This window comes from Blastomyces dermatitidis, assembly GCF_000003525.1.
Source record: "Blastomyces dermatitidis ER-3 genomic scaffold supercont1.6, whole genome shotgun sequence".
Classification (NCBI taxonomy): Eukaryota; Fungi; Ascomycota; class Eurotiomycetes; order Onygenales; family Ajellomycetaceae; genus Blastomyces; species Blastomyces dermatitidis.
Window position 1 is genome coordinate 571,399 of NW_025544779.1, and position 21,723 is coordinate 593,121.

At 33.5% G+C, this 21,723-nt stretch overlaps 3 protein-coding genes across 3 annotated transcripts; 1 reads left to right on the top strand and 2 right to left on the bottom strand.

Moving 5' to 3' along the window:
- Positions 1-8,565: 8,565 nt before the first annotated feature.
- Positions 8,566-9,557, bottom strand: BDCG_05784 (uncharacterized protein; the record flags this gene model as incomplete). Its single annotated transcript, XM_045421479.1, has 4 exons — positions 8,566-8,780; positions 8,886-9,219; positions 9,299-9,352; positions 9,519-9,557. 4 exons carry the CDS (start codon positions 9,555-9,557, stop codon positions 8,566-8,568), a joined length of 642 nt encoding a protein of 213 aa, XP_045277357.1.
- A 2,197-nt stretch (positions 9,558-11,754) lies between these two features.
- On the bottom strand, positions 11,755-13,209 carry BDCG_05785 (uncharacterized protein; the record flags this gene model as incomplete). Its single annotated transcript, XM_045421480.1, has 4 exons — positions 11,755-12,108; positions 12,278-12,500; positions 12,972-13,030; positions 13,204-13,209. The coding sequence occupies 4 exons, from the start codon at positions 13,207-13,209 to the stop codon at positions 11,755-11,757; spliced, it is 642 nt and encodes a 213-aa protein (XP_045277358.1).
- Positions 13,210-14,172: 963 nt separating this feature from the next.
- Positions 14,173-14,824, top strand: BDCG_17193 (uncharacterized protein; the record flags this gene model as incomplete). The annotated part of the gene is made up of 2 exons (XM_045426339.1): positions 14,173-14,206; positions 14,676-14,824. 2 exons carry the CDS (start codon positions 14,173-14,175, stop codon positions 14,822-14,824), a joined length of 183 nt encoding a protein of 60 aa, XP_045281396.1.
- Between the last annotated feature and the right edge of the window lie 6,899 nt (positions 14,825-21,723).

Consider the following 21,723-nt stretch of genomic DNA (forward strand, 5'->3'; position numbering starts at 1 on the left):
TTCTGTATGATAACATTTGTCTTTTACAGCTGACTCTTACAGTTGATGATTAATTCATTATCTCTTTTCTTATACTTTTTCTTTATCTGCTAGTCACTACTCTTACATGACCTCTATATAATACAGCATTCAGTGACTAGATTTGATAGCTTTCATCTTTTGTAATTCTGTCTCATGTATTATACTGTCTCTCTTCACCTGCTCAGATCACTACAGTGAACAGCTCATTGAAACTAATCTCACTCAATCTCTGAGCATTCTCAGAGATCAAGATAACTTAGTCTCACACATCTATAAATATTTCAGATAGTTTATTCTCTGTAATCTCTGTGATTGAACTGATGTAAACAGTTAAATTTAACTCTGAATTTCTTTTTCTTCTGTGATCTGATTCATATACAAGTCTGCTGCTTTGAAACTGCTCTTTATCATGTTATATCTACTGTTTATAACACATTATTATATGATCAGCTACAGTCTCATCACTTATTAAAGTGTGATATTTATCTGATTTCTTCATTTCTTCTCATTCTTTTCTTATAATTGTGAAAAGATTGAAATAAGTGAGATCATCTGATTTGTAAGCATCTATAATTTCTCTTACTTCATGAGACTTTTCAATTGTAAGTCTCTTCTTTTTCAACACTGATAATAGTGCTGTAGATGACTATAATCTGCTCAGATCTTGTATCTTTACTTTCATAAGTTATGAATTATTAATTAAGTTGTGTAAGATCTGTCTCTCTGATTCTTTCAATATATACATTTTCAGAGAATATGATTTAAGTATTTTATATAACTTAAATCATCTAGATTGAAACTTCTCAGAACTCTCATTATGTACAAGAACTCATGTTCTTATCTTGAGACTTGATTTCTTAACAAGTGAGTCTCATATTCTTTTCAATTGAATTGCTTGATTCAGAAGTAACTTATTAGCTTTTATACATACATGACTGATCTCTTTCAATCTTGATTCTGTATCTGTGACTGTTATTTCCTCTCTTATCTTTTCTGAAGCATTCTCCGGGATGCGCGGATGCAATTCATACAACAGGTAGAATGATGAATACTTGATAACTGCATACTGCTGAATTCATGTGACTAATAGCATCTGTCTGAGATATTCATTTCATAATCTTGTAGGCTTGCTCACTAGATATTTTGTCAGCATATTGCTCAAGATTTCATTCAAGTATTTTATCTTCTCATTCATTCATGAATAATATAATGTTGTTCTATAATGTCTTGTCTATAACTGACTTATAAAATGCCTCATCACTTCTTCTACAAGATTCACATTATTATCAGTTAGAATCTCATATGACATTTCATAGTTAATATAGATCTTATTATATAGAAACTTCATCATCATCTTCTCTGTTATCTCTGAAACTGCTTTCATAACTGGTCAGTCAGTAGTGTAATCAATAGCAGTGATTATTTATCAATTTTCATTTGATATTCATAGTAATATGTCTATGAGATTCATCTCTTATTATTTAAACAGTTATATTATACACTTCATCTGATGTTATACTTTCTCACATTCTAATCCTTTCTTAGATTCTTTCACAACCTGACAATTCAGACACTTGTGAGTATACATCTGAATATTCTCAGTCATGCTTGATCAGTATACTCTTGATTCAAGTACACTCATGAGTTCAGAGCTTTCTAAGTGACTGAATTTCTTATGCATGTGAGTTATCAAGTTACATCTAAATAAAGATTCTAGATAGAAAGCTTTCACATATTCTAGATCATAGTAAAGCATAACATCATTTTTTAATTTTCTCAGCTTGAAGTTTGAAAGCATCTCTTCTACTACTTTTACAAGATGCTTATTATCTGATATCTTGCTATTCTTCAAGTAAGAGATCATGATGTTCATTCATTCTGATTTCTTACATTCTCTCAGTGTATTTAACACAAATATCTCTTATATCTGATTCACAGAATTCTCACTTATGAAATCAGATCTATGACTGATTGCATCAGATATCACAGTATTTAATTTCTTTCAGTATTTAATATGAAGATTATATACTTAGAACTCTGAGATTCAACATACTAAGTGTTTGAAAGGTTTTATCATTGATTGTAGATAGACAAGACTTTCATAATCTGTGATTATCATTGTTATATATCTGTTGTTAATATATCTATTTCACAACATCAGTGTGTGCTTAATTGCTAGCAATTTCTTTTCATACACTGAGTAATTGAGCTTGATATCTGATAGTTTTCTATCATCATATGCTATCAGATACAGCTTGCTATTCTTACTCATCTGTAGAAGAGTATTTCTGATAGCTCATTCAGATGCATCTGTCTCAATGTAGAAAGGTTTATCATGATCTGATTGAATAAGCACTGAGAATGTTATTATATATTTTCTCAGTGTGAGAAAAGTCTCTTCACACATGATATTTCAGATAATTGAATAAAACTTCTTCTTTCACAGATTTGTATTTATTTCTCTTAAGAGATCTGAGAGTGATGCAGATATTCATATGAAATTCTTGATAAATCTGCAGTAATATAAGATTAACTCAAGAAACTATTATACATAATGTATATTTCTCAGTCACAGTTAATTCACTATGACATTCAATTTCTCTGAGATGAGATGTATACAGTTATCACTTACTATATATTTTATAAACTTCAACTCTTCTGTTTCAAACACACACTTAATTGATTTAATATAGAGCTTATACTCTGTCAGAGTTATAAGCACTTCATCAAGATACTTCAGATATTTATTATATAAGTTTGAAAAGACTAGAATTTCATTGAGATATATGAGATATAAGATTTTATTCTATTTATAAAGAATCATATTCATCATTGTTTGAAAGATGATAGATGCATTTATCAGACTGAATAATATTACTAGAAATTCAAACTTCTCTCATTATATATTAAATATAGTTTACAGAACTGACAGTTTATCTATATAAATCTATCAGTATTCTGAGAGAAGATCAATCTTTGATAGATATCAGATGTTTTCAACTGTATTTAACTATTATTGAATCTGTGACAGTGAATATTCATCTTAATTGTAAGCTTATTAAGTGCTTAATAATCAATACACATCTGTCACTCTTCATCTGTCTTTTTCACAAATAGAACTGAAAAGCCTCACATGCTTGATAAGAGTCATATAAAATCATATTCTAGAAGATTGATGATCTGACACTTTTATTCTTCAAGATATGTCTGTGACAGAGAGTATACATTCTGATTGATAAGTTTTGCATTCTCTGTGTCAATCTCATGTATGAATTCTTGTTTCAGTGACAATTCTGATGAAAGATCTGTTTAAAAGATCTTCTCATACTTCTTCAGAAGCTTCTTCATACACTTATTCTTCTGTATATCTTTTATCTTAGTTTTCTCTACTTCTGAGTTCTGTATAATATACAGAATACTTTTAGATGAGGTCTTATAAATCATTCTCTTTACTTGTTAATGTATAAGCAGATTTAATTCTTCTATATTAGAGATGTGAAATGTTCTTCTCATATTAGTTGATAGAATTGTATGAATCATTTTCTTTCTATCAGTCAACTGCATATGATATGTACATCATTGAATCTGCAGATTGAATCTTTGAAATCAATCAAGTCTGAGAATAAGATTATATTTCATGTTCTGCAGCTCTCATGCTTAAATATAGCAAGATCATTCTCTGAAGTGCAAGAGAACTCTTACTCTTACAGATGATATCAAATATCAGTTATCAGATAATCTTATATATTGAGAATTCTTCACTCAGCAGACTTCTTTCAATCTTCAAATTATATAATTATTAATATATTATGTAGAAGCTTCTGTATCTGCTAACACTTTTACAGCTATCTCTCAATTCTAACTCAAGTGCTCTCTATACATTAACATTTCAGGTCTCAAGACATTGAGATGAGTGTTCACTTCATCATTCTCACTTATATCTTATTTAAAAGCCTGCTTCTTCTTTGCATTTGCAGAATTCAGAGAGTCATCTAATACAGACATCTCTTTTACTTTGAAGACTTTTTATAGAATATTAGTGAGTATCTTTAAGCTCACTAATTCTGCTAGTTTTTTAACTCTCTTACTTCTCTTAACTGTGCATGCTGAGTGTAATCTTTTATACTATGATTTTAGTATCTGCAGTTGAAGCAAGCTCAATACTTATAATATCAAGATTTTCACTCAGAGAATCTCTTTTTCAGAGAATTCAGTACTTTAGTAATAATATTCAGATCTAGATTCATTACATCTGAGTGTGTAACTTGTGTTATAGAAGTCTGATTATCTGTCCTCTGCTGAGATATACTCAATTGCAGTATTTTCTGTTATAATTGACTTACTTATTTCTGTACAATGAGAATATTATATGCTTTCTTCACTATATCTGACTGTGAGATTAAGTATTTTCATTTCACTCTCAACTCAGGTATAAGATTATGAATGAAGATCTATAAATAGAAAGATATTGAAAGCTCTTTATTCAATATGAGATAGTGTAAACTGAAGTGTATGAAGTACAATATAAGATTACTCACTTATCTACACTTAATAAAGTGTTTATAATACTTATCTTATACATTCACTTTCTTAAAGTTATGCAAGATTCATTTGAAAAACTCATTTTATATTTATAAAAATGAATATCACTTCAGATCTGTGAGATTCATCTTTTTATCAGTTATTTATAATAACTTCACTTTTCTGTGTAGAAACATAGCAGATCTTAAGACTTATTAAAATTCTATTAATTATCTGTCTGTGAGTTCATATTCAATCTGATAATATAATTATATCTGACTTAGTCAGCTGATTGCAGTATTATTTTTTCAGTTATTATTAAAGCTTAATAACTTCAGCAGATCTCTTAGCTTAATATATCTTATACTTAAATTCTCATTCTGTATAGTAATCTCTGATAATATATACACTTCTGAAGAGATTATAAATAATTATAATAAGATCTTCAGATTTAGTATAGTTATTTATCTGTATAAATATTCAATCTTCTGCTACAGATCTAAGATCTGATTTTCTCTATTCTTATTAATAGTGATAATTGTGTCAGTGAAGCTCTTCATAGTGAATGCTTAATCTGCAGTGAATGTTAATTATTGTTTAACTTCTGTCTCAGCCTGCTACTGTGTATACAAGATCTCAATCTTATTTAGAATTCTTATATATATACAGAGCTTCAATTTCAGTTCAGCAGTCTCAGTTACTTTTCTTACTACTTTGAGTAAACTCTCTGAGAGATTCTGTATATCTTCTGGTTCAGATAGCAGAGAAGAGTGTTGTTTGTATTAACTAGAAAAGATATTTATTTCAGTGATTTCTTATTAATTATATAATATCTATTATTATATCACTGTATTATTATATCACTATATTATTCTGTTATTATTATACAACTTCAGTGATGATCACTTTCTCTCTTTTATCTCTTTAAGTGAAGAGTAGTCTTTTTTAAATCTGATTTATTACTCTTATTTCTTTTCTCACATCTTATCTGTTCACATATGTTATATTTATCTGAGTGTGAAGTTTTTTCTCAACAAGTGAAGCAGTATCAATCAAATGCTTTTTCACTCACTGTCTTTCATATGCTATCTTTTGAGACATTCTAGAACCACACTAACATGATAACTATAAATTACTTCATAGATGAAATTATTATATTCTGAAGAAGTCTGCACTTCTCACCAGTTTTTAGACATGCTATCAGATATGATTCAAAGATTGCTTAAGTCAGTGTACAATTACAGATGTATACTGACTTCTTATATATTATAATATTATATACTAATTTAATTAGCAGCCGCTATGGCCTCTTTACACTCATACGCGTATGCTAGTAGTTCGGAAGCGGCCGCGTTATTATCCGACAGTCATACGTTCTTCCGAATCACAAAGACTAGATTTTTATTTAAACAGTAAATCTAAAATCTTTAATATTTAAAATAATGTGATTTGAGATTAATGTAATAAATATAAATTATAATTAAAAGTAATACTTTTAAATAATATAATAACTATAAAGTTTAATTCTGATTTCAGACATAGCTATATATAGACTGACTGCTGAGACTATAAATTTCACATTTAATTTCATTTAATCTAATCTCATACATTTCTTGATGTAAATCTCACTGAGACTGACTATTAAAAAAACATGTAAAGTAACTATATATAATATATCAGATCTTAAAATGAAATTATGACTTGAAAAAAATAAGAAAGTGATCTTATTTAATCTCATTTAATTTCATTCTTAGTATAAAGTTACTATTTTTAGACATTTTAAGGTTTTTTTTAGACTATTTTTAATTTTTTAAAAAGTAATGCTTTTTGATAACACTTAAATGAGATTTAAAGTCATTTAAAGTAATAAAAATAATTTAAATTGAGAAGTGAAAATCATAGTCTTATTTGAAAAATGTGATAAGAGTAGACAGTAAGTCTCACTGAGACAGTATAAGACTACTATTTAATGTTAAAACTGTGTAATAAGAGCAGTTAAATTGATAATAAAACTATTAAAAAATCTGATTCTGATTTCAGATATAATCACATAATTAGTCTAGTTACATAGTCAGTTTAAGTCTCACTGAGACAGTATAAGACTACTATTTAATATTAAAATCATGTAATAAGATCAGTTAAATTAGTAATAAAATTATTAAATATTCTGATTCTGATCTCAGATACAGTTATACAGTCAGTCTATCAGATTTTCTATCTTTTTTATTAATATTTTACTTACTATCTAAGCTAGAGCTGTTATATCTGCTATTTCACTGCTTTTTTAGTTATGAAGAATGAAAAATTTAATTGATTAATAGGTTGAGTGAATGGATGAGTGAGTGGTTGAAAGGTTGAAAGTCAATTATCAACTGATTATTACTGTATTGTGCTGCTTTGTGCAAGGTCAGGGTCATAATTATGTAATGAGGTCAAGTGGCGCACTTAGCGAGGTCAAGTTTTCTGTATACACGGAGTCAGTATTATTGCAGAGAAAACAATTGCTGATATCGCAGGAGAAAAGGGGCTCAAAGATTTCCATACCATGCCAGGATGCTAGGCCCAATATGGAAGCTAGCCCTAAGGAGGGCTCCAGGACTGAGCCATTTAAAAATGAAACACGAAAGTATCCGACACGACAAGGGGCCTTTTATATTATTCATTTAGCACGATCTCACGACAATATCCTCTCCCTTTGTACTTCTGTTCTTTCGGGAAGGTAATGTTAGAATGGGAGATCTTTTGAAATTTGAAGTAATAAGCGTCCCATATCAGTTATGCTGTTGGGGATGAGACACAATAACACCTCAATTTTGTAAATTGCCAGGGATAAATATATCGATCTATATTGCACCGGGTGATGCTAGCTCAAATCTCCACCAAATGTCCTTTCATTTTTGTATGTGTGACGATCGATATCATATATTCATCTTGGCAGAGTCAAAATCATCATGACAATGTTCTCCTCTCTCTTTCGAACACCTCGAACTGTATGTTGTCACTCGAGTCTCTCAATTATTATTACTGTTTTTAAGAAATACAGAAACTCGCCGGGGCTATCATGAGGTAGATGAAGATGAACATCCAAAACCGAGAAAACTTGAAAAATCACATATTCGAAAGACTAACGAAATGTGACAATAGTGGATATTGTATGGTACGTATGTATGCATGTATGGAAGGAGTGCAAGTAGGTTTGGAGGCTAGGGAGATAAATGTAGTGCGAAGAATGAGTTTACAGGTAAGGGGGGGAGAGAGAAGAGAGAAGAAGGAAACATCATAGGGTAAAAAGACAGTCGTGCAGTCTTTGTACTGATTGGGGGAGTGGGACGTTGTAGGGATATCTTTTTGAACATCAAGACGTAGATTAAGTAGCAAAACAAAAACAAGGGGAAAAAAAGGGAGGAAAGGGCGCGGAAAATCAACACACATGGTAGAAGAAATGGTTATAAGTATGCCATGTTCAAGACATAATGAAGAGAAGGAAAATATTATAGCAGCAACAAAGGAAAAGGAGGGAGATCAAGGGAAATAAGGGGACAAAAATAAATGCCGAAGTAGGCACTTGATATAACAGAGCTTGGTATCCAGGATTGGTTAAAAAAGGAAAAATTGCAAGATGACTCGAAATTGGCTCGCAGAATATAACAAGGGGCAAAGATATGACGACTGAATGACAAAAGGATATAAAAGGAGGGCAAACCAAGAGGAGGTATGTAATGGCGATAAAAAAAAAGGAGCGGCGTCAAGTGGGAAAAACGAGGACGGCGGAAAAACGACGTGACAAACGACAACCAAACATTGAAAGGGATGAGAGTATGAAAACCATGTAGCTTTTCCAAGACAATGAGTATGGTGCTTTTCGTGATTTCCGTACGTCCAATCCCTATCAATTCGAAGGTGTATCACATCAGAGCGCGAGATTCCTCTTTTGATTCCAACTTTTGTTCCGGGTTTCACCCCCTTGTTTCACTCCACCCCTTTCTTTAATTATGATTAAATTTTGGGAGGTTAAGTTGTTTCTTAGTTGTAGCCACCACTTACAACGGGGACGGGCCAGTCGTCCTCGGTTATGCTGCTCCAGAATATCCATACTGCCCCAACAGCAAGTTCTGTGAAGAGGGTCGCGAAGAGAGATCCGTTTATCTTCCCTCTAGATGCTGAACATAGGTGAGTGCTGATGACGAATTGGAAAATCTGTCCGATGGTGAAAAGAAGGCCGGCTGCGCTGAGGTATACTAAATATATCAAAGGACAAGAGTGGTCAGCAATGGGGGAGACAGAGGAATCGGCTCAGAGTGTCACAGAGACAATTGGGTAGCAAAAAAAGGGGCCCAACATACACAGAGGCCTTAACTCCCCAAGGATACGTAAGACCAAGACCGCTTCCAACGCGAAGAAGGCGACCAAGCAAACGAGTGGAAATAGCAGATATAAGACGTAGAGACCGATATTTCGATTATCTCCGTTCAAGCTCGGGTCGAAATGGCCCGTCCATCGGAAGCCAGTGTCCAACGCGATATAACCGGTCCCTATGAACAGGATGGCCCCGGAAGCAATGAGAAGGCCGACTGAGACTGGGGTGCCGTCGTCGAGGAGCTGGAACCCGACGATCGCATTAAGAAGTAATATCCAGGCCGTCGCGGCAATGGCAGCTAGGTGTACGACCGTGAATCCCTGAAGCACAACAGGAGCCGTTAGTTTTTATCGTTGTTTGATTCCGGGGTCCCAAAAGGGATGCAGTTTTCAGACATACTTTTCTGACATTATCAGCGAGGGGAATCCCACCAATCGTGAAGATCTCGCAAAGCTGAATTATCATGTATCCAACTAAGAATATTTGAATCTCCCTAAGAAAGTGCCACCACGGGTTTGGTTAGCCTCTATCTTATTTAACTTCACACATTTTCAATTGAATTTTTATTTAATCGCATCGCATCGCGTCGCATCGCCAAGGAGAGTTTGTATAAACACACCTTCTTCCCACCGCAGCTCGCTTCAACTCCGATCTCCATATTAAGAACCCACTGAGGAAAATTGCTGTGACAGCAAAAAGAATGGATCCTGCGCAGTTCTATCGTCAGATCCTACTTCAGGTGGATATATAGGTTGTGGTTGCGGTGTTTAGTTCAAGTCGTACCTAAGTTCGCCAGGTTCCTTTCACCGCTCAGATTGATTCCCGTAAGGGCGCATCCTCCGAACTTCTCATTCGGGGGTTGGTTATCTGCGACGAAAAGCTATGCGCAACGGTAATTGTGTTATTAAGCATTCCTTGCTAAGTTGGGCCGGCGTTATCTTGATGATGGCCGGGGCATTGGAGGTTCTGGCGCAAGAAGTGATACATACATTACACACTGGCAGAGTCGAGTGTTGACAAAAGTCCTGCGACACCAAAAAACATCAGTCGTCAGTAAATCGAAGTAAATATATAGACACAAGCGTAAACGAAAAAAATGAAAAAAATGAAAAAAATGAAAAAAAAAGTAGAAGAAGAAGAAGAAGAAGGGATTTTGTACGTGAAATTTGCCAAACTGAGCCGATCCCATCGTGGATTGGTGGAGCGCGTCCCCCGTTGTTGTCACCAGAAGGGGAGGGAAGAAGTCGCCGTTTCGGTGTTAAGGCCTGTCAAAGAGTACAAACCCGGACAGTTAGGTCTCTGGAGCTGGTATCATGGAGTGGAATGGAATGGGAATAATGGATTGGATTTGTTGCGGCGGCCAGGAACAGGAACTGCGGGCGATTTTGGAAACAGCGAAAAACAATGCTGGTGGTTGGGCGGGGACAACACACACACACACACACACTCTCTCTCTCTCTCTCTCTCTCTCACACACTCTCTCTCACTCAACCGCCCCCCGGATTAAAAACGTAACGATGGAGGAAGAGGCGATACGGATTACTTAGATGGACGGCGAATGAGCAACAGTAAAGCGGCTGGAGAATGATTGTCGTCTGCTTCGAAGTCGGTGTAGCGAGCCTCCACGGTCGAGGTGGATGCTGTGTGTCCTGGATGATGGGGGAAGTCTGAATGAAGGGCACGCACTACTGGGCAGCGAGCGACAGCGACAGCGACAGCGACAACAAGATTGGAGTCAGGGATTGTTTGCAACTAGAGGTAGACAGAGCGCCGTTGAAGCGAAACAGGGCCAGGATGGGGCCCAGCAAAAGGAAGAGAAATAATCTCGACTAGGCGCAATCGAGTAATAAAGGCGCGGCCGGCAGCGAAGGAGACAAAGAGAGCGGAAAACTGTGGCTGAGAAGATCCCAGCTGGTTGCGAATCTGGTGAATTTGGTGGGTATTTTTCCTTCCAGGCTACTCCGCCGGTGCTGGCTGACATTTGCTCTTATTATGGTATCGTATCAGCCAGAATTCCCAGGTTTTTTTTTTCACTTACTACTTTAGTACTATCCTTGGCCCAGATTTCTGGCGGCTGAAGAACGCAAATATCCCCAGCCCAGCGGGGACGAAGTGGAGCGAATGAGGAGCGAGCGATAGGCCAAGGGCAAGCGACGGATACTCCGTCATAATAATTAGGATTTTTCCCAACCAGTCAGAATGTTGATGTCTCTTCGGTTTGCCAGGAATAAACACGGCCAATTCTACGGACCCGTACTCAATTTTAAACTGGGCAGGGGATACGGATACAACGTGGTGAATCGGTCAACCGGAGGTGCAACAGAAGTCTCTTGGACGACGCAAGAAGTGATGTCGATGTCAGATCAATTGAATTCGCAGCTTGAGGGCAGCTCCAAGAATATACAGCAATAGCATAGTATATATCAATCATTGACTTCTACGGAGTACGCTACTGGTGATTTGTTTTTGAGCAACTGACCGTCTAACTTACGGACTATTCATGAAGAGTGCAAAGAAAAAAGGAGGGCCCCTGGTGGGAATTCGATAGAGTCCTTTTGCCTAAACCTGCTTGAAATGCTGCAAGCTTGAAGCTCGTTCGGTTTCATATTTTGCCGCTGTTGAATGGATCAATTGACCATGAGTGGCCAGCAATGGAGGCGACATCCATTCTTTCACGAACCAAACTGGATCCACGGGTGATTTTTCTGGTTGGCGGATTGAGTTAAATAAAGCGCGAAAAAAAATTAAAAAAATAAAAAAGCAGATGTACATACATGTACACAGTACGGGTGTGCCTGGATTTTGGAATGGGGAAACCAGTCAGGGCCGCAGGCTCACTGGTTCCTTGGGACGAATCAAGTCTGTACTGTTAGAGCTTCGTTCGTAAGGTTATCCCGCCTCTGACGAGTTGTGATACTCTGGACAAATCCACGCAGCGACACAATAGCATTGCACATTGCACCCGCATTTAAGAGGAACATATCACATCCCGTGGACTTCGGACCTTTTCGCCATCTTTCTACTTCTCTTCCAGGGACCTGCATTGGCTCTTCATTATTGCCATGCATAACATAACAATAATACAATAACAACTGCATATCCTCATCCAACACCGCGAGCAGGCCATGGAGCGTGCTTTGGGTTTCGTTTGGCGGGTTATCACGCTCTATCCACATCCACAATACGACCTCCCTCCCCACTCTGGGCCGCTAGTTGACAGATTTTTATTTAACCCATCTCCAGTTCTCGATTCCTTTTCAGTTATTAATAATGATTCTGAAACCATCACCACCGGATGCCGTCCGTCGGTCGAGAATATGTGAACACAAAATATGTTATCAGACAATTTTATCGTCTTGTTCTGTACTTGGGGCGAACAATGTTGTACAGCTTCATTGCAGAAGTCGCCAAGAGCGCTTTCTCGAGTTTGCTCTTGAGTTTCCAGCCTAAATTTATATCTTGAATTTGCGCATGGCCATTCCGCGTAATAATACATACAATATATTCCCCCCTTAGCTCAAGCATGAAACGTGCTTGCAACAGGGATGTTATTCGGCAGAACCTAAAAATATTAGGGGATTCGTGATACGAACTTGGCAGGCTACCTACTGGACTGGTTAGGCTCTTGAGGTGGTTTGTGTCAGGGGATTTTTCGAGCAGCTGAACTCATCATGCATCCTTAACGCGACATCCATTGGACGATCTGTTTGAGGAATCAACATTTGCCTGTAGCATATAACCACATCAGGTCACTTTCGAGTTCGGACACCCTGTTGAAAGTTACTAGACGGATCGAGGCTACATCCCTCGAATTTTCTGTTTGCCAAAGTGCTGGCGGGTCCGTATGGAGATAAATAAGCGCTCCTCCGCTTCCCTGAAAGAACGGAAGGGTGTTTGAGCTGTAGATCCATCGGAAATGATGCAGACCAGCGGTTAAGCGGTCAACAGATCGAACGAACAGGCAATGCAACGTGAGGGGTAAATGTCCTTTATTTCTCTACTTTGCAGAGAACACAGAGATCATGCAGGATATCTGTCAAATTGTTATGGAGCCGTTCAACAGTCCAAGGACATACCCTGGGGCCCTTTTACTCCCACATGCTCATTGGGAGTCACCTTATTTTCTCGATCCTAAACTTCTATTAGCCGACCTCTCTCTTTCGGTTCGGAATAGATAATGCGCTGCGCGATACCCAAACACGTGTTCGTTGAGACTCGCCAGAGTCATCTCGCATGGGAACGCATTACTACCGGCAGGCGCCTCGCGGGTGCATACCCAACCAACCGAGAAAATTGACGCGTACCTGCATGGCACGGTCAAAACCACTTCGAGAGATATTTGATGATGCAGGCGGGGGAGAGCTTTGTCCCGAGAGACTGTTCGGCAGGCTCTGCAGGCTGCTCCACGACATACATACCTATGGCCATAGGCATGTGAATATTTGCTGGATGGCGGATAATTTCAATGTGGAGTCTTTGTCCATCAAAACACTGGGCTAGGGCACTACTCTACTCCCGGAAGCCTTGCACGTATCGGACCCTAGCTCCACGAGAATGCCATGGCTCTCGGTGTGGTAATTGTACGGCATGTATCTGTGCAGGCCTGGCTGAATTTCGGAAGTGTATATTATTTCCATAAGCTATTCTCCCCGAAATATTAGCACTGAGCTTAAATATAACACTCCTCACTACCTTTGCATTCACCAAGGAATTCCCGGGCTACCAGTATGACTAACCAGCGGGTCGTTTGCAAGGTTGATATTCTATCTCTTTTCAACCATGACGGTGTCATGCTACCATACAGTTAGTCTATGTGCCGCAGCCAAAAAGTCTACCTATGTCCAAGGACGCGACGATCTCAATGGTCCCAAGGATGGGCATAATAGAAGAGAATAATGTATTCTACTTCTAATACTTCGAAACGAACGAATCTCCTATATTATTCTTCCAACATTGGAGAAGATGTGAATTCATGCTGTGAAGTATTCATCTTGCTCGGCGGTCACTGTCCATGCCGAGTATACATCTGTCAGGAAAAAGAGGTTATACACTACTGAACGCCACCAACATCGTATTACTACAATATTTCTCATCATCATCAGCTTACTACAACGCTCGTCTAATACTCACTTATGCTAGCTCTCTTGGCTCGCACATATATTTTACTATAAATAGCTCTATCTTTTGTATGAAATAGATATATTAGATAGTGTATGGATAATATAATAAGCAGATCTTGATACACATAAGATTCATATGTCTCCAACATATTCATGTGTGACACCCATTTCAACAGTTATGAGCCTGGTAAGCAGCATCTGAAGAGAAGCGCGATACACTGATCCCAATCCTCATTTGAACTGATAACTATCATTTGAACTGAGATGATTGATCCTCATTCATATACAGTTCGAATTACTTGACTGTTATATCATACCTGATTCTCAGTAAGCAGCATCTGAAGAGAAGTATGATACACTGATTCTAATTCTCTTTTGAACTGATAAACTATCATTCAAACTGAGATGATTGATCACTGATCTCAATCCTCATTTAAACTGATAACTATCATTTGAACTGAGAAGATAGATTCTGACATGTATATATTCTGAAATACTTAACTGTTATACACTGAATTCTGATTATATTCTCAAATACTTGAACTGATTTCTCAATTCATTCAATATAACTGATATGATAGATAAGATAATGTCTAGTACAATAGTTTATCTTAGTCTTTCTGAAGATTGAAAACTTTAATACAAGCATATACTAGAATATGCAAAGAATAAGAAGATATCAGACTTTATCAATCTTGATAAACCTGATATCTTCTCTGAACTAGAAGAATCTCTGAAACCTGAGTATTCAGAAGAAGTCACTGCAGAGGTCAAGATAGTATATAATATTAAGATCACTGTGTGAAAAATCAAATATATGAAATATGAGAAATTGAATGAAGATATGATAAAGATACAAGATTAATATATAAAGAACAGTGAATATCACAGAACTATAACATATATGCAATGAGAATGATAATGTAAAGAAGATTATTCATTTATTAAGAAATTGTCTCTCACTCATAACTACAGACTATTAAGAGAATATAAGAACCTGATATCACAATATCTGTAAAGCACTGAAAAACAGAAGTATAGAGAAGTGATTAAATGACTGATCTCTTATTAAAGATAATATCAAAGAGACAGATATAGCTGAACAGTTTAACTGAAAGAAAGATTTCTTAAATATGAATCTAGCTATTAATGTAGATTATATACAAGTATAAGCTAAGAATATCTGATATGATAAAGATGTTATATCTTTAATAGAGTTAGTTAAGAACTTTAAAAAACAGTATAGAGAAATGAGTATTCTTAAAGAAGATAAATCTATGAACTTTACTACTCTTAATAAAAGATTAGTAACATTCAGAAACTGTATCTATAAAGTCTGTTATTAATACACTCAGTACTACTATCTTAATTTCTTAAGAAAGTTATCTGAATGAGAGGAAAATAGAGAGAAGAGAACTCAGATTAATCAAGCTCTTAAGAATCAAGAATTGAAGAGATGTATTAATTATGTAATATCTAGAGATTCATTTATAAATATGAATATAATAGATCAAGCAGTTCTAGAAGAAATAATTCTGAAGTAATCAGATTCTCAATTTATTGATTATTAATCTATTAATTATCAATCTATCAATCTTTAATTAATTAATTATTAATCTATTAATCAGCAAATCTGAAAAATATTAATAAACTCTTTAAATTCTCACTTTTGATACTAGTGTGAATAGACTGACCGCCGGGACTATGAATTTCACATTTAATCTCATTTAATGTGGTCTCATACATTTCTTGATATGAATCCCGCTGGGACTAGTCATTAAAAAAACATGCAAAGTAACTATATATCAGATCTTAAAATGAAATCATGACTTGAAAAAAATGAGAAAGTGATCTCATTTAATCTCATTTAGTCTCATTCTTAGCATAAAGTTACTATTTTTAGACATTTTAAGGTTTTTTTTAGACTATTTTTAATTTTTTAAAAAGTAACACTTTTTGATAACACTCAAATGAGATTTAAAGTCATTTAAAGTAATAAAAATAATTTAAATTGAGAAGTGAAAATCATAATCTTATTTGAAAAATATGTTAAGAGTAGATAGTAAGTCTTACTGAGACAGTATAAGACTACTATCTAATGTTAAAACTGTGTAATGAGATCAGTCAAATTGATAATAAGACTATTAAAAAATCTGGTTCTAGTCTCAGACACAGTCACACAGTCAGTCTAGATATGAAACAGTATATATATAATAATTAAACATATTTTCTATTCTTTATATCTGTGAATAAGAATGTGAAAGTCTATACAGATAATTTTAGTACTAAAGTCAAAGATTATAAAACTGTTAGAATAATTATAATAAATGAAGCAGAAAAGTAGTTCAGTGTCAATCTCATTAACACAGCTTACATCTGAAATTTTCATACAAATATTATTACATGAAAATCATGTTTTCATATAGAAGACATCTATTATAATGAAAAAGACTTCAGATTATAAAAATGTATAGATAATATAATCTTTATACACATTAAAGTATTTAAGAGGTTGCTAGTTACAGAATATAATAGTGAAACAGCTGTTTTCTCAACTATCTCAGAAAAATTCATTACTGAAGCTGATACTGTGATTCGGAAGAATGTTCAACTGCCGGATAATAACGCGGCCGCTTCTGAACTTGCTTACGAATGTAAAGAGGCCATAGCAGCCATCAATTAATTTAGTGTACAGTATATAAGAAGTCAGTGTATGTCTGTAATCATACACTAACTCAAGCAATCTTTGAATCACATCTGATAGCATGTCTAAAAATCAGTGAGAAGTATAGACTTTTGCAGAGCATAATAATTTCATCTACAAAGTAATTCATAGTTATCATGTCAGTGTGATTCTGAAAACATTTCAAAAGATAGTATATAAAGAGTAGTGAGTAGAAGAGTATCTAATCAATACTGCTTCACTTATTAAAGAAAAACTTCACACTCAGATGAATGCTATGTATGAGATGTAAATAGATAAGATGTGAGAAAGAGAATATAAGCAGTGAATCAGATTCAAAGAAGTTCACTCTCTACTTAAAAGAAGAATAAAAAGAGAGAGTGATTATTACTGAAGTTATATAATAATAATAGATAGTGATATAATACTATAGTAATATAACAATATAGTAATATGATAATAGATATTATACAATTAACAAGAAATCACTGAAATAAACATCTTCTTTAGTTAATATGAATATTCTTCTCTGCTATCTGAACTGAAAGATATACAGAATCTCTCAGAGAGTTTACTCAAAGCAGTAAGAAAAGTAGCTAAAATCACTGAACTGAAATCAAAGCTCTGTATATGTACAAGAATTCTAAATGAAATTGAGATCTTGTATACACAGTAACAGATCAAGAGAGAAGCTAAACAACAATTGATATTTACTGTGAATTAAGCATTCACTATAAAGAGGTTTGCTGATGCAATTATCATTATTAATAAGAATAGAGAAAATCAGATCTTAGATCTGCAGCAGAAGATCAAATATTTATATAGATAGATAATTATACTAAATCTGAAGATCTTATCACAATTATTCACAATCTCTTTAAAAGTATATATATTATCAGAGACTGCTGCATAGAATGAGAATCTGAACATAAGATATATCAAGCTGAGAGATCTGTTAGAGTTATTAAGCTTTAATAATGACTGAAAAAATAATGCTGTAATCAGCTGACTAAGTCAGATACAATTATATTGTCAAATTGAATATGAACTTATAGATAAATAGTTAATAGAATTTTAATAAGTCTTAAGATCTGCTGTGTTTCTATATAAAAAAGTAAAGTCATTGTGAATAACTGATAAAAAGATGAATCTCACAGATTCAGAATAATATTCATTTTTATAAATATGAAATGAGTTTTTCAAATGAATCTTGTATAACTTTGAGAAAGTGAATATATAAGATAAGCATTATAAATACTTTACTGAGTGTAGATAAGTAAGTAATCTTATATTATACTTTACACACTTCAGCTTACACTATCTCACATTGAATGAAGAGCTTTTAATATCTTTCTATTTACAGATCTTCATTCATAATCTTACATCTGAGTTAAGAGTAGAATAAAAATGCTTAATCTCATAATCAGATACAGTGAAAAAAGTATATAATATTCTCATTATATAAGAATAAGTGAGTCAATTATAATAGAAAATACTACAATTGAGTATATCTTAACAGAGAATGAATAATCAAACTTCTATAATATAAGTCATACATCTGAATATAATGAATCTAGATCTGAATATCATTACTAAAGTACTGAATTCTCTGAAAAAGAGATTCTCTGAGTAAAAATCTTGATATTATGAGCATCAAGCTTGCTTCAACTGTGAAAGTCAGAATCATAATACAAAGAATTATACACAGCATGCACAGTTAAGAGAAGTAAGAAAGTTAAAAAACTAGCAGAATCAGTGAGCTCAGAGACACTCACTGATATTTTATAAAAAGTCTTCAAAGTGAAAGAGATTTCTGTATTAAATGACTCTCTGAATCCTGCAAATACTAAGAGAAAGCAGACTCTTAAATAAGGTGTAGATGAGAATGATGAAGCAGATACTTATCTTAATATCTTAAGATCTGAAATGTTAATATATAAAGAGTACTTGAAAAAGAATTGAGAGATAACTGCAAAAGTATTAACAGATATAAAAGCTTTTACATAATATATTAATAATTATATAATTTGAAGATTAAAAGAAGTTCATTAAGTGAAGAATCTCTGATATATAAGATTATCTGATAACTGATATTTAGTATTATCTGTAAGAGTAAGAGTTCTCTTACACTTCAAAGAATAATCTTACTATATTTAAGTGTGAGAGCTGCAGAATGTGAAATACAATCTTATTCTCAGACTTAATTAATTTCAAAGATTCAATTCACAGATTCAATGATATATATACTATATACAGTTAACTGATAAGAAGAAAACAGTTTATATAATTCTATTAACTGATATGAGAAGAACATTTCATATCTCTGATATAGAAGAATTAAATCTGCTTATATATTAATAAGTAAAGAAAATAATTTATAAAACCTTATTTAAAAGCATTCTGTATATTATACAGAATCTGAAAGAAGAGAAAATCAAGATAAAGAATATATAAGAGAATAAGTGTATAAAGAAGCTTCTGAAGAAGTATGAGAAGATCTTCTGAACAGATCTTTTATCAGAAATACTGCTAAAATGAGGATTTATACATGAGATTAACACAGAGAATGTAAAATCAGTCAATCAGAATGTATACTCTCTGTTATAAACACATGTTAAAGAATAGAAGTATCAGATCACAGATCTTCTAGAATGTGATGACCCGGTGATGTAGTAGTTAACTACGCTATCATGAAGCCTCAATTAGCGGCCTTCCCTCTGGGGAATGAATGTCAAGAGAGAGCAGATTTGAACTCTGCAAGAGTCATCTTAATCACAGCTTTCACTGTTAAGTTATAAAACAGTATCAGAAGCCTCTGAATGCACTATAGTGAATTATTGTCAAGCTTAAGATGTTTATCTCAGAGATTTCTGAGTGCTAATTCTCACTGATCTTAGAATTAACAGCTCTCTGAGTGCTTCAAGTTAGATCAGTACTAAAGTGATTGAGATCTAGAATGTCTGCAGCATAGTGAATTATCATCAAGCTTAACTAGTCAGATCTTATTTCTCTCACTCTAGACACTTACTTCTGAGAAATAAGATTTAAAAACTATCTGATTAGAACACTCTGAGTCTAGCAAGAATCTAGATGAGACAAGATCTAGATGCTCTTAATAGATGATTAGTGCAAGCAAGATCATGACAGTTAATTGATAGACTGAAATGCTGAGATTGACAGCTGAAAGATTAGAGACTTAACTAGAATTAAGTAGCTCTGATGTTATTCTTAATGAGAATCTTACTTATGAATAAGCTAGTTACAGAAGCTAGCTGAGCGGCAGCTCTTTAGAGAAAATGATAACCTCTGAAGCAGATCTGAGAGAACAGAGGCAGTGATCAGTTATATAGAATGTTAAAATATGTATATCACTTAAAATATAAACTGCAGAGATCTTGTTCTATAGCTCTCTTCACTGTACTTATTTCTTTCTATTCTTTTCTATCTATCTATTTAATATATCTATCTTTAAGACTATGTTCTCTTTTTCTTTATCATAATATTTTCAAATAATTTCAAAGTATTAAAAGATGTTGAAATACTGTAATTTATAAATAGTTTTTGTATTCTGAGCTGAAATTTTCTGATTTTATATATCTGAAATTAATAAGTGTATAATAGTTAACTCTATAGATATAGAAAAAACCCTGAGAACTAAAGATTCTCAGGTAGATGTTATAGTCTCTGACTATATACATCTATAATTGAAGAATAATAATAATAATTTAGAATGTGATCTTATACAATTCTTATTAAATATATGAGACTTTTCATTTCTATTTATGAAAAAGATGAATAAGAAGTGATGAATATGTATTAATTATTAAGTACTTAATAAGCTTACAATCAAGAATAAATATTCACTATCACAGATTCAATAACAGTTGAATACAGTTGAAAATATCTGATATCTATTAAAGACTGATCTTCTTTCAGAATACTGACAGATCTGTGTAGATAAACTGTCAGTTTCATGAACTGTATTTAATATATAATAAAAGAAGTTTGAATTTCTGACAATATTATTCAGTCTGATAAATGCATCTACTTTTTTTTAAATAATGATAAATACAATTCTGTATAAATAGAATGAAATCTTATATCTTATATATCTGAATAATATTCTAGTCTTTTCAAACTTATATAATGAATATCTGAAGTATCTCAATGAAGCGCTTATAACTCTAACAGAGTATAAGCTCTATATCAAATTAACAAAGTGTGTGTTTAAAATGAAAGAGTTGAAGTTTATAGAATATATAGTAAGTGATGATTGTATACATCTTATCTCAGAGAAATTGAATATTATAGTAAATTAACTATAGTTAAGAAATGTATATTATATATAACAGTTTCTTAAGATAATCTTATATTATCACAGATTTATCAAGAATTTCATATAAATAACTACATCACTCTCAGATCTCTTAAGAGAAACAGATACTAATCTGTGAAAGAAGAAGTTTCAATTAATTATCTGAAATACTGTATATAAAGAGACTTTTTTCACACTGAGAGAATGTGTAATAAAATCTTCAGTACTTATTCAATCAGATTATGATAAATCTTTCTACATTAAGACAGATATATCTGAATGAGCTATCAGAGATACTTTTCTACAGATAAGCAAGAACAGCAAGCTGCACTCAGTGACATATAATAATAGAAAACTATCAGACACTGAGCTCAATTACTCAGTGTATAAAAAGAAATTACTAGTGATCAAGCATGTGCTGATGTTATAAGATAGATATATTAACAACAGTTATATAATAACAGTGATCATAGATTATAAAAGTTTTATCTATCTATAATTGATAATAAAAGCTTTTAAATACTTAGTACATTGAATCTCAGAGTTTCAAGTGTATAATCTTAATATTAAATACTGAAAGAGATAAGACACTGTGATATCTAATGCAATCAGTCACAGACTTGATTTCATGAGTAAGAGTTCTGTAAATCAGATATAAGAGAAGTTTATATTAAATACACTGAGAAGATGTAAGAAATCAGAATAA